Source organism: Hyla sarda, chromosome 6 (genome assembly GCF_029499605.1).
Source record: "Hyla sarda isolate aHylSar1 chromosome 6, aHylSar1.hap1, whole genome shotgun sequence".
Classification (NCBI taxonomy): domain Eukaryota; kingdom Metazoa; phylum Chordata; class Amphibia; order Anura; family Hylidae; genus Hyla; species Hyla sarda.
The window spans coordinates 294,666,699-294,678,458 of NC_079194.1; the positions used below are offsets into that span (position 1 = coordinate 294,666,699).

The 11,760-nt window shown below is 46.7% G+C and overlaps 1 protein-coding gene across 3 annotated transcripts in view; it reads left to right on the forward strand.

The window, feature by feature from the left end:
* Window positions 1–11,760, forward strand: part of GAS2 (growth arrest specific 2) — a 92,874-nt gene that overhangs the window by 48,447 nt on the left and 32,667 nt on the right. For 2 of the 3 annotated variants that reach the window (XM_056527808.1, XM_056527809.1), the window contains 2 exons: window positions 2,642–2,671; window positions 6,467–6,530. In XM_056527808.1, the coding sequence (XP_056383783.1) occupies window positions 2,642–2,671; window positions 6,467–6,530 (94 nt within the window). The remainder of the gene's footprint in view (window positions 1–2,641; window positions 2,672–6,466; window positions 6,531–11,760) is intronic. The other variant, XM_056527810.1, reaches the window with a different exon arrangement.

Here is an 11,760-nt window from a genome sequence, read left to right on the forward strand (position 1 = left end):
TGCCCCCAAATTGTTCCACTATGCCCCCAAATGAACTGTACCACTGTGCCCACAAATAAATCCACTGCGCCCCCAAATAAACTATACCACTGTGCCCCCAAGTGAACTGTACCACTGTGCTCCCAAGTGAACTGTACCACTGTGCCCCCAAATTGTTCCACTGTGCCCCCAAATTGTTCCACTATGCCCCCAAATGAACTGTACCACTGTGCCCACAAATAAATCCACTGCGCCCCCAAATAAACGATACCACTGTGCCCCCAAACGAACTGTACCACTGTGCCCACAAATAAATCCACTGCGCCCCCAAATAAACGATACCACTGTGCCCCCAAATGAACTGTACCACTGTGCCCCCAAACGAACTGTACCACTGTGCCCACAAATTAATCCACTGTGCCCCCAAATGAACTGTACCACTGTGCCCACAAATTAATCCACTGCGCCCCCAAATAAACTATACCACTGTGCCCCCAAATGAACTGTACCACTGTACCCACAAATTAATCCACTGTGCCCCCAAATAAACTATACCACTGTGCCCCCAAATGAACTGTACCACTGTGCCCCCAAATTGTTCCACTATGCCCCCAAATGAACTGTACGACTGTGCCCACAAATTAATCCACTGCGACACCAAATGAACTGTACCACTGTGCCCCCAAATTGTTCCACTATGCCCCCAAATAAACTATACCACTGTGACCCTAAATGAACTGTACCACTGTACCCCCAAATTGTTTCACTGTCCTCACAAATGAACTGTGCCCCCAAATTATGCCACTCTGCCCCCAAATATGCTGTGCCCCCCTGCCACCAAATTGTTCCACTATGCACCCAAAGAATTGTGCTACTGTGTCCTCAAATTGATCCACTCTGCCTCAAAAACCTGTGCCACTGTGTCCCCAAATTGCGCCACTGTGCCCCTAAATACGCTGTGCCACTGTGCCCCCAAATTGTGACAATGAATTTGGCAACTATCCCCCCTCAGAATACATCACTTGTCCTGGGTCCCACACCTAATCGCTCCACCACTTCAACCTGCGAACCTCCAGATGTTGCAAAACTACAATTCCCAGCATGCCCGGACAGATGCTGGGAGTTGTAGTTTTGCAACATCTGGAGGTCCACAGGTTGAAGATGACTGGTATAGAGCATTGAAGGGGCCACCGCTTACTTATTTAATTGTATCGGCGTCTTAAAGGGGTACTCCCGTAGAAACCTTTTTTTTTTTGGGGGGGGGGGGGGGGGCCAGAAAGTTAAACAGATTTGTATATCACTTCTATTAAAAAATCTTAATCCTTCTAGTACTTTTTAGGGGCTGTATACTGGAGAAGAATCCAAAAAATAAATGCATTTTCTCTGATGTCATGACCACAGTGCTCTCTGCTGACCTCTGCTGTCCCTTTTAGGAACTGTCCAGAGCAGGAGAAAATCCCCATAGCAAACATATGCTGCTCTGGACAGTTCCTTAAATGGACAGCAGAGGTCAGCAGAGAGCACTGTGGTCATGACCTCAGAGGAAATGCATTTCTTTTTTGGATTTCTCTTTAGTATACAGCCCCTAAAAAGTACTGGAAGGATTAAGATTTTTTTTATAGAAGTGATTTACAAATCTGTTTAATTTTATGACACCAGTTGATTTAAAAAAAAAAAAAGTTTTCCACAGGAGTAACCCTTTAAAGACACAGATGCAATTGAATCTTGGGACTGCAGGTCTTGTCGATTCCCTCATACAGCAGGAGGTGGTACTTCCAGGCCTTATATGTCAGGGGGTCATGGGACCCCTGAATTATGGGGCCGATGGCCATTTCCACTGCTGCAACCCCTATAGTTATACCCATGATTACAATGGACCGACCGGGGATGGCCATGATAACATCACTACTATCTGCCCTCTATTGGTGACACCCCAGGGATATTGTAAATATATAACTTAAAGGGGTATTCCAGGAAAAAAAAAAATTTTATATATCAACTGGCTCCAGAAAGATAAACAGATTTGTAAATTACTTCTATTAAAAAATCTCAATCCTTTCAGTACTTATGAGCTTCTGAAGTTGAGTTGTTCTTTTCTGTCTAAGTGCTCTCTGATGACACGTGTCTCGGGAACCGCCCAGTTTTGAAGAGGTTTGCTATGGGGATTTGCTTCTAAACTGGGCGTTTCCCGAGACACGTGTCATCAGAGAGCACTTAGACAGAAAAGAACAACTCAACTTCAGAAGCTCATAAGTACTGAAAGGATTAAGATTTTTTAATAGAAGTAATTTACAAATCTGTTTAACTTTCTGGAGCCAGTTGATATATAAAAAAAAAGTTTTTTTCCTGGATAACCCCTTTAATCATATAACCAAGTGTATTATTATAGAATTTGTTGAATTTATTGATTATTAAAGGGGTATTCCCATCACCAGGATATGCTCTAACTTTATTATTGGGGGGACGGATCCTGAAAATGAAGCGAGCACAGAGCTCACAGCCTGTCATAGCAGGATCTTAGGATGTGTGGGGGTCTCAGAGGTGAGAACCCCACAGATCATAAAGTGATATGCCATCTCTGATAGAGGAATACCCCTTTAACTATACAATTGTAATAATGAATGATTTGTATTAATCTTGAATCTTTTCCTCCTTGGATCAGCTGACTCTATTGGCGCTCACCTCCGCTATGGTAGGAAATCATTGTGTACGTGGGCGTCCTATCTGTCACCATTCCATGTATCATCATCACTGGGACTGACGCTTTATAATATTACGGAACAAAAAGTTTTGTATCTTGCTTGTATCCTTTGGGGGCATTTTTACTATTCCAAATGTATCAGAATATTGGCTTAATTGGCTCCAAAAAACGGACAGGCATGTAATTTACTATGTGTTCTAGACCCCCTCATCAGACAAGGGGATGGGATCTTGCAGAAAAGGGCGAATGGCTTATGGGAGGTTGGGAAAACGAAGGTATGTCTAAGGGGGTATGGGGAAAAGAGGAATGTCTTAGAGGGTATGGGAAAAGGAGGTATGACCTAGGGGGATATGGGAAAAGGAGGTATGGCCTAGGGGGTATGGGAAAAGGAGGTATGGCCTAGGGGGTATGGGAAAAGGAGGTATGGCCTAGGGGGTATGGGAAAAGGAGGCATGGCCTAGGGGGTATGGGAAAAGGAGGTATGGCCTAGGGGGTATGGGAAAAGGAGGTATGGCCTAGGGGGTATGGGAAAAGGAGGTATGGCCTAGGGGGTATGGGAAAAGGAGGTATGGCCTAGGGGGTATGGGAAAAAAGGGGGATGGCTTAGAGAGGTATGGGGAAAAGAGGAATGTCTTAGAGCAGTGGGTGTATGGGGCAAGGGGGTTTGGCTCAAGGGGATATGAGTAAAACAGGGTATGGGTAAGGGGAAAGGCTTTGGGAGTGTAGGAGGAAAAGGGGGTATGGCTTAGGGGTATAGGAAAAGGGCGTGTCTTTGGGGTGTGGGAAAAGGGGGCATGGCTTAGAGGGTATGAGTAAAAGGGGGTATGGGTTAAGTTGGGATGGGGAAAAGGGCTTGGCTCAGAGAGGTATGGAGAAAAAGGTGTATGGCTTAGTGGGTATGGTGAAAGGTGCATGGCTTAGGGAGGTATGGGAAAAGGGGATATTGGTTAGGGGGGTATGAAGAAAAGGGGGTATTGGTTAGGGGGTATGGGAAAAGGTGGTATGGCATAGGGGGTATGGGAAAAAGTGGGTATGGCTTAGGGGGTATGGGAAAAGGGGGTATTGGTTAGGTGGCTATGGGGAAAGGCTTAGGGGGTATAGTAAAAAGTGGGTTTGGCTTACGGGGTATGGGAAAAGGGGGTATGGCTTAGGGGGTATGGAGAAAAGAGGGTATGGTTTAGGGGGTATGAGAAAAAGTGGGTATGGCTTAGGGGGGTATGGGAAAAGGGGGTATTGGTTAGGTGGGTATGGGGAAAAGCATTATGCCTTAGGGGAGTATGGAGAAAAGGGGGTATGGCTTAGGGGAGTATGGAGAAAAGGGGGTATGGCTTAGGGGAGTATGGAGAAAAGGGGGTATTGGTTAGGTCGGTATGGGGAAAGGGGGTATTGGTTAGGTGGGTATGGGGAAAAGCATTATGGCTTAGGGGAGTATGGAGAAAAGGGGGTATGGCTTAGGGGAGTATGGAGAAAAGGGGGTATGGCTTAGGGGGTATTGGTTAGGTCGGTATGGGGAAAGGCATTATGGCTCAAGGGAGTATGGAGATAAGAGGGTAAGGATTAGGGGTATAGGAAAAAGGGGGAATGGCTTGAAATGCAAGATCAGGCATCAAAAAGTATTACAGAGGAATAGCACATTTGCCCCCTTGTATTTCAGCTTTTCACCATTTGCAAGATATATGCTTGTTGTCAGTGAATGGAAACATTCCTGATTACATCCAGAGACTGAAAACCTACAGAGGTCTTAATGCTTCTTACAGCTGAGGGTTTGTTACAATTGCATTCAATCCTCTGTAAGAGATCTGGTCTTAGGTTTTCATCATGGAGCTGCAAATGTCACCTCTCAGCAAAAACAACGTGTGGATGTTCGTAACAAAAACGTCATGCATGATGTGCACACATGATCTCACAAAACTCATGACATCATCACTGAATGTATCTGTAAGATTCCCACCATTCACTGCACTCTGATCACTGCTGAACCACCGTTATAGGTTAAATCCGTCTGTTTACTTGTCATTTGAGCATTTCCCTTTTAAGGGGGTTGTCACAGCATAAACATTGATATAAAGTATCTCTAGAGAAGAGAAAGGCTGATAAGAAACCCATCAGAGAATTGCTTCTCTGATGGACTTCATTGATACCAGAAAACTGTTAGGCTAGGTTCTCACTACGGAATTTTCGCCTGCATTTCTGCTTTAAAATTGCAGGCAGAAATTCCGCTAACTAAAATGTACTGTGAAGTGAAGGGGTTTCCGTTCACAAATTCACACTTTGGAATTTGTGAACAGGAAATCCGCTTGGAAATGGCGGTGCTCATTCTTCAGGCGGAAATACTCGCGGAACACATTGCAGTCTATTGGAGACTGTAGTGTCCGCACGGTCCTAGCGCCGACTGATTCAGTTAGTCCTGGCCGCGCTCAGAATCTCTGGGCGGAAATTTTCCGTAGTGTGAACCTAGCCTTAGTCAACCAGCATACCGCCAGCTTTTACAAAACTACGACTTCCATTATGCCAAAGGCTTTACGGGCATGTTGGAAGTTGTAGCATGTCTTCTGTGATGGACTTTACTGATACCAGAACACTGGAGAGCAGTGTTCCCGAATCTGTGACTCCCCAGCTGTTGCAAAACTAAAACTCCCTTCATGATGGGAGTTGTAGTTCGGAAACAGCTGAAGAGCCATAGGTTATAAAAAAAAAAAACTGGTCTAGGCCATACCAGAGGGGGCGGATCTAAATGCGATCAGTCAGACCCCTGTCAATGGGACACTGGGGGCATATATTGGTGGATGTTGACAGTTTTTGTGCATAGACGCAACAGTAACATGTTGTGTATACCCCTTTAAGATGTTTTAAACAATTATCCTAGCCCAGTGTTTCCCAACCAGTTTGCTTCCAGCTGTTACAAAACTACAACTCCTGATAAGAAACCTGTTAGATTAATGCTTCTCTGACGGACTTCACTTATAACAGGACACTGTAAATCAGTGCTTCTCAACCAGTGTGCCTCCAGCTGTTGCAAAACTACAACTCCCAGCATGCCCGGACAGCCTTTGGCTGTCCGGGCATGCTGGGAGTTGTAGTTTTGCAACAGCTGGAGAAACACTGGTTGAGAAACACTGCTCAACAGTATCCTGGTCTTAGTAAAAATTGTCAGAGAAGCAATACTCTTACAGGTCTTTTATCAGCCTTCCTCTTCCCTCTTGAACCATTTTGTAAGCTGATTTTATCACAGATTATTGTTATTTTTTTTTATAGTTTTTTGAGGCTAAGTTACCACTTTTTCTGGCATTTTTTTGTACCCTAAAAAACACCATTTTTTTTTTTTCAAAAATAGTGTGTATCAGTTTTGGTGTTTCTGCCACAGTTTTTTAATCATGACAAGTCATGTGATTCTTTCACCTTGTGACTAATGGATTTCTATTGAAGAATTGGGGGCAGGGAAAAAAAACTGCCAGAAAAAAAACTCAAATGCTAAACCCACATGGTGTTTTTTTATAGCGTGTTTCCGTCCCCGCCCCCCCCCCCCCCCCTCCGATAGACTTCTATGGGAGAGAAACGGCAAGATTTTGGGAGTTGTAGTTTTGCAACAGCTGGAGGCACCCTGGTTGGGAAACACTGTCTTCTGTGCAGCTGTGTTTTGATTATTTCGGTCACCCAGCTTTTCCCAGAAACAGATATAATGAGAAACAGCAAAAAAATGTCTTAAAGGGAAATACCGCCATATACATCTGACTGTTTCAAGGTATCGGCTCAGTTCATGATGTGGTTTCCGTCTCTTTCCTCTAGTTCTACACAAGCAGCCCCGAGAAGTTTGCCTGTGCTTACTAGAGCTGGGGAGGATCGCAGTACGGTAAGATAACAAATATATATATATTTGTTATACATTTTTGAAATATTTGACTTTTTGATATTTTTTTTCACTTGTAATAATAATCCTGGTGAACCGCAGCAGCGTACGACATGAACCGCGGGACACATCTTGGCGGCAGATGTGAAAATGGACAACTAAGAGATCCATTCATTCGCTTGTAAAGCAGTAAGGGGTGTGTAGACTTTTGCAACCATGTTTTTATTCCCCGGTGCATCTGCAGTACCAAGTGAAGCAACTGGGCAAATGTCTCCTACCGTTTTGTGTACACAGCTCCTATGCATTTGTATGTTCTTCTTCTTGATGATCTATAGACAGTAAAAGATGGGGCGGATACATAAGTTCAGGATCAGATACACGTGGACTTGTTTGGAGTCCATAACTATGGGGGGTGGGGGGGGGGACACATAGGTCTGCATAGGAGACACAAAACGGTAGAAGATTTTATACTACAATTATTTTGATTGGTTGTTTTAGTTTTTTTTATTATGGCTAAAAAAAAAAATTGACTGTAAATGTCTACAAGTCCTTTACACCTTCCCCGGTATTTGACGTACATGTATATGAAGATGTTGCGGAGGGAAGTGTGGAGCAGGCTCAGCAGCAGAGCCTGCTCTTTACATGGCCGGGATTGGAGATAACTCAGAAACTGGCCATTTTTGCACTATGGTGTGGTACCTAAACTGAAAGGCAGGGGCTAACCTTTCAGTCACCTGATCAGACCCCATGTGATGCGATGCCGGGGGTGCCAAGCAGTTACCGTGGCAGCTGGGGGCCTGAATGTCTTCACTTATACTAGTTCATACATCAGATTAGACGTTCCTGTAGGAGTGAAGGGAAAGGCTGATAAGAAACTCGTCAGTTTTCTTGACGAACAACAGGACACTGGAGAGCAGTGTTCCCCAACCTGTGGCTCTCCAGTAGTTGCCAAACTACAACATTTGTCATGCCTTGGCAGCCTTAGGCAGTCAGGACATCACGGATGTTGTAGTTTTGCAACAGCTGGAGAGCCACGGGTTGTGTAACAGTGCTCTCCAGTGTCCTGGTGTTAGAGAAGTCCGTCAGAGAAGCTATTCTCTGACAGGTTTCTTATCAGCCTTTCGCTGATAAGAAACTGAATCTAATGTATGACCAGAACAAAGTTGACCTTTCATCTGGTCATAAATCAGCTTAGAAGATGGCTCAGGAGAGAAGAGAAAGGCTGATAAGAAACCTGTAAGAGTATTGCTTCTCTGATGGACTTCACTGATACCAAAACACTGTAGATTAGTGTTTCTCAACCAGTGTGCCTCTGGCTATTGCAAAACTACAACTACCAGCATGCCCGGACAGCCAACGGCTGTCCGGGCATGCTGGGAGTTGTAGTTTTGCAACAGCTGGAGGCACACTGATTGGGAAACACTGTTGTAGAGTCTGTAGAAAAAGACGGCCAAGAAGAACTCATTTTACATCGGGGGGGGGGGGGGGACCTGTCAACACTAAAAGTAGACAACCCCTTGAGGTGTTTCCATTGTCGTTGCAGACTGCGGCCAGTGTGATTCCAGGGCTCTCTAAGTAATGTAGCAATGGATGAAATGTTCCCCATTCGGACTCATAATGTTGTATTTTACAGGCAGCAGATTGGCGCGGGGGGCGCGAGGCTAGAGGGGGGGGTTCATAATATTCTGGTGATTTGAGCTGCAGACATAAGGGAGAGCTGTGTGTTCTGCAGCCGCTTCTCTTATTTTATGGCCCTGGCCGTGTGCAGGTGTAGGTTCTCGGTCCTCTGGGACCCCCATGATTTACGGCCTACAGGACTGGCCAGACAGACAGGAAGTACAAGGAATCTTTATAGCCATTCCTTCTCAGTTCGGGGAATGTTTCATCAAAGCTGACGGCGCGGCCCTGTTCCCTCCACTCATAGGTTTCCATTGTTCTTGGCGTCTATGGCGCGGTTGTATGCTGGAAAAGCACAGATGGAAGTCAGAACTATAAGTCACCGCTGCGTCCATGTTATCCCAGCTATAGAATGGGGGTCCTGTGAGTTTATAAGCCAGGTGCCCCCCTCTAGGCAAAGAAATGTCAATAAAACCCCCGAGACTATGAGACTATGATCAGTCAGGACTAATATGTGCAGCTTCTGTCTACCTGATGGGGGGATAATGTCTGGGGGGACACTTATGGCTAAGCCCCATGTAAGAGCCAGACACAGTGCCCCTATAATAGAGCCAGGCACAGTGCCCCTATAATAGAGCCAGACACAGTGCCCCTATAACAGCGCCAGACACAGTGCCCCTATAACAGTGCCAGACACAGTGCCCCTATAATAGAGCCAGACACAGTGCCCCTATAATAGAGCCAGACATAGTGCCCCTATAATAGAGCCAGACACAGTGCCCCTATAATAGAGCCAGACACAGTGCCCCTATAACAGCGCCAGACACAGTGCCCCTATAATAGAGCCAGACACAGTGCCCCTATAATAGAGCCAGACACAGTGCCCATATAATAGAGCCAGACATAGTGCCCCTATAGCAGAGCCAGACACAGTGCCCCTATAACAGCGCCAGACACAGTGCCCCTATAACAGTGCCAGACACAGTGCCCCTATAATAGAGCCAGACACAGTGCCCCTATAATAGAGCCAGACATAGTGCCCCTATAATAGAGCCAGACACAGTGCCCCTATAACAGAGCCAGACACAGTGCCCCTATAACAGAGCCAGACACAGTGCCCCTATAACAGAGCCAGACACAGTGCCCATATAATAGAGCCAGACACAGTGCCCCTATAACAGCGCCAGACACAGTGCCCCTATAACAGTGCCAGACACAGTGCCCCTATAATAGAGCCAGACACAGTGCCCCTATAATAGAGCCAGACACAGTGCCCATATAATAGAGCCAGACACAGTGCCCCTATAGCAGAGCCAGACACAGTGCCCCTATAATAGAGCCAGACACAGTGCCCATATAATAGAGCCAGACACAGTGCCCCTATAACAGCGCCAGACACAGTGCCCCTATAATAGAGCCAGACATAGTGCCCCTATAATAGAGCCAGACACAGTGCCCCTATAACAGAGCCAGACACAGTGCCCCTATAACAGAGCCAGAAACAGTGCCTCCATAACAGCGCCAGACACAGTGCCCCTATAATACAGCCAGACACAGTCCCCCTATAACAGCGCCAGACACAGTGCCCCTATAACAGAGCCAGACACAGTGCCCCTATAACAGAGCCAGAAACAGTGCCCCTATAACAGAGCCAGACACAGTGCCCCTATAACAGCGCCAGACACAGTGCCCCTATAATAGAGCCAGACACAGTGCCCCTATAATAGAGCCAGACACAGTGCCCCTATAGCAGAGCCAGACACAGTGCCCCTATAATAGAGCCAGACACATTGAACCTATAACAGAGCCAGACACAGTGCCCATATAACAGAGTGAGACACAGTGCCCCTATAATACAGCCAGACACAGTGCACCTATAACAGAGCCAGACACAGTGCCCCTATAACAGTGCCAGACACAGTGCCCCTATAATACAGCCAGACACAGTGCCCCTATAACAGTGCCAGACACAGTGCCCCTATAATACAGCCAGACACAGTTCCCCTATTAGAGAGCTAACCGCAGTGCCTCATGACAAAACCAGTCACCATACCCCTATAACAGAACCAGTCACTTTACCCTACAGTACCCTATAACAGAGCCAACCATAGTACCCGCCAATAAAACAGAGCCAGTCATAGTGCCCCATAGCAGGGCGGCATATATGTAGACTGTAGGGTGGGGTGACTGAGGTGCATGTTCATGACAGAAGTGTTACCCCCCCCCCCCCCCCCCACACACACACACAAGGTAAAGCGGTTGCCGGTGCCAAGCGCCAGGTAAAGAATCTCTCCAATGCAAGGTTAGGGGAACCACTTGTAAACTTTGTTTCAGGAATTGCAGTAAGATGATACAGACACATACAAATACTGTAATGCTGATTAAGTGCAATTTCGCTGAAGGAATCTATAGGGACCCAAAGTTGCTGTAGTGGCACTCTTGGACTTAAAGGGGTTCTCCGGTGCTTAGACATCTTATCCCCTATCCAAAGGATATGGGATAAGATGCCTGATCCCGGGAGTCCTGCAGCTGGGGACGCCCGTGATCTTGCACGCGGCACCCCGTTTGTAATCAGTCCCCGGAGCGTGTTCGCTCCGGGTCTGATTACGGACGACCACAATGGCGCGGCGTGTGACGCCACGCCGCCGCTGGCGTGTGACATCACACTCCGCCCCTCAATGCAAGCCTATGGGAGGGGGCGTGACAGCTATCACGCCCCCTCCTGTAGGCTTGCATTGAGGGGCGGAGCATGACATCACAAGTCGCCGCCATTGTGGTCGACCGTAATCAGACCCGGAGCGAATACGCTTCGGGGACTGATTACAAACGGGGTGCCGCGTGCATGATCCCGGGCGTCCCCAGCTGCGGGACTCCCGCGATCAGACATCTTATCCCCTATCCTTTGGATAGGGGTTAAGATGTCTAAGCACCGGAGAACCCCTTTAAAGGCCTTTCCGACCAAGATGTGACTTGACTTGTCTGAACTTGACTTGGACAGACTTGACTGAGCTAGCCTTGATGTGACTAGACTGGACTGACTTAGACTTGACTTGAATTAGACTTGACTTAGGAGCTGACTATGTAAGTGCTTACCGGCAGAGTGGACTTGTACTGAGAGGAGTGGCCAGAGGATTTTCATTCACTTAATCCTTTGGTTTGGCTATGAGGCCTTACAGCTCATTAGCACTTGTCCCCAAAGCTGACTTGAACTTGACTGGACTGACGATCTCATTGGCAGGATCCTAGTGAATGGTGATGTTGCTAAGGAATTGGAATTGTAGCAACTGGGTTTTTGGGCCTGGTCTGGGCTGGACCTCCACTCACTCTCCTCTCCACACTAACACTAACTTCTCCCTGTCTAGACAGACCTGGGGGAGCAGGGCATGGGGTACTGATTGGCCAAAGTGCTCATGTGATTCTTTACATGACAATAAAATACCATACATTAAATAAATGGTAATACATCAGAAAATTATAAAACACACAACAACGTACCCTGGAGCTGTGGGCCGAAGCAGACACAGAAAGTGACATCCACCTGACAGGGCAGGTGGACAAGAGTGTTCTGCACAGGGACACCACACCCTATACAAGAGTTCACAGCATGATGGTGTTA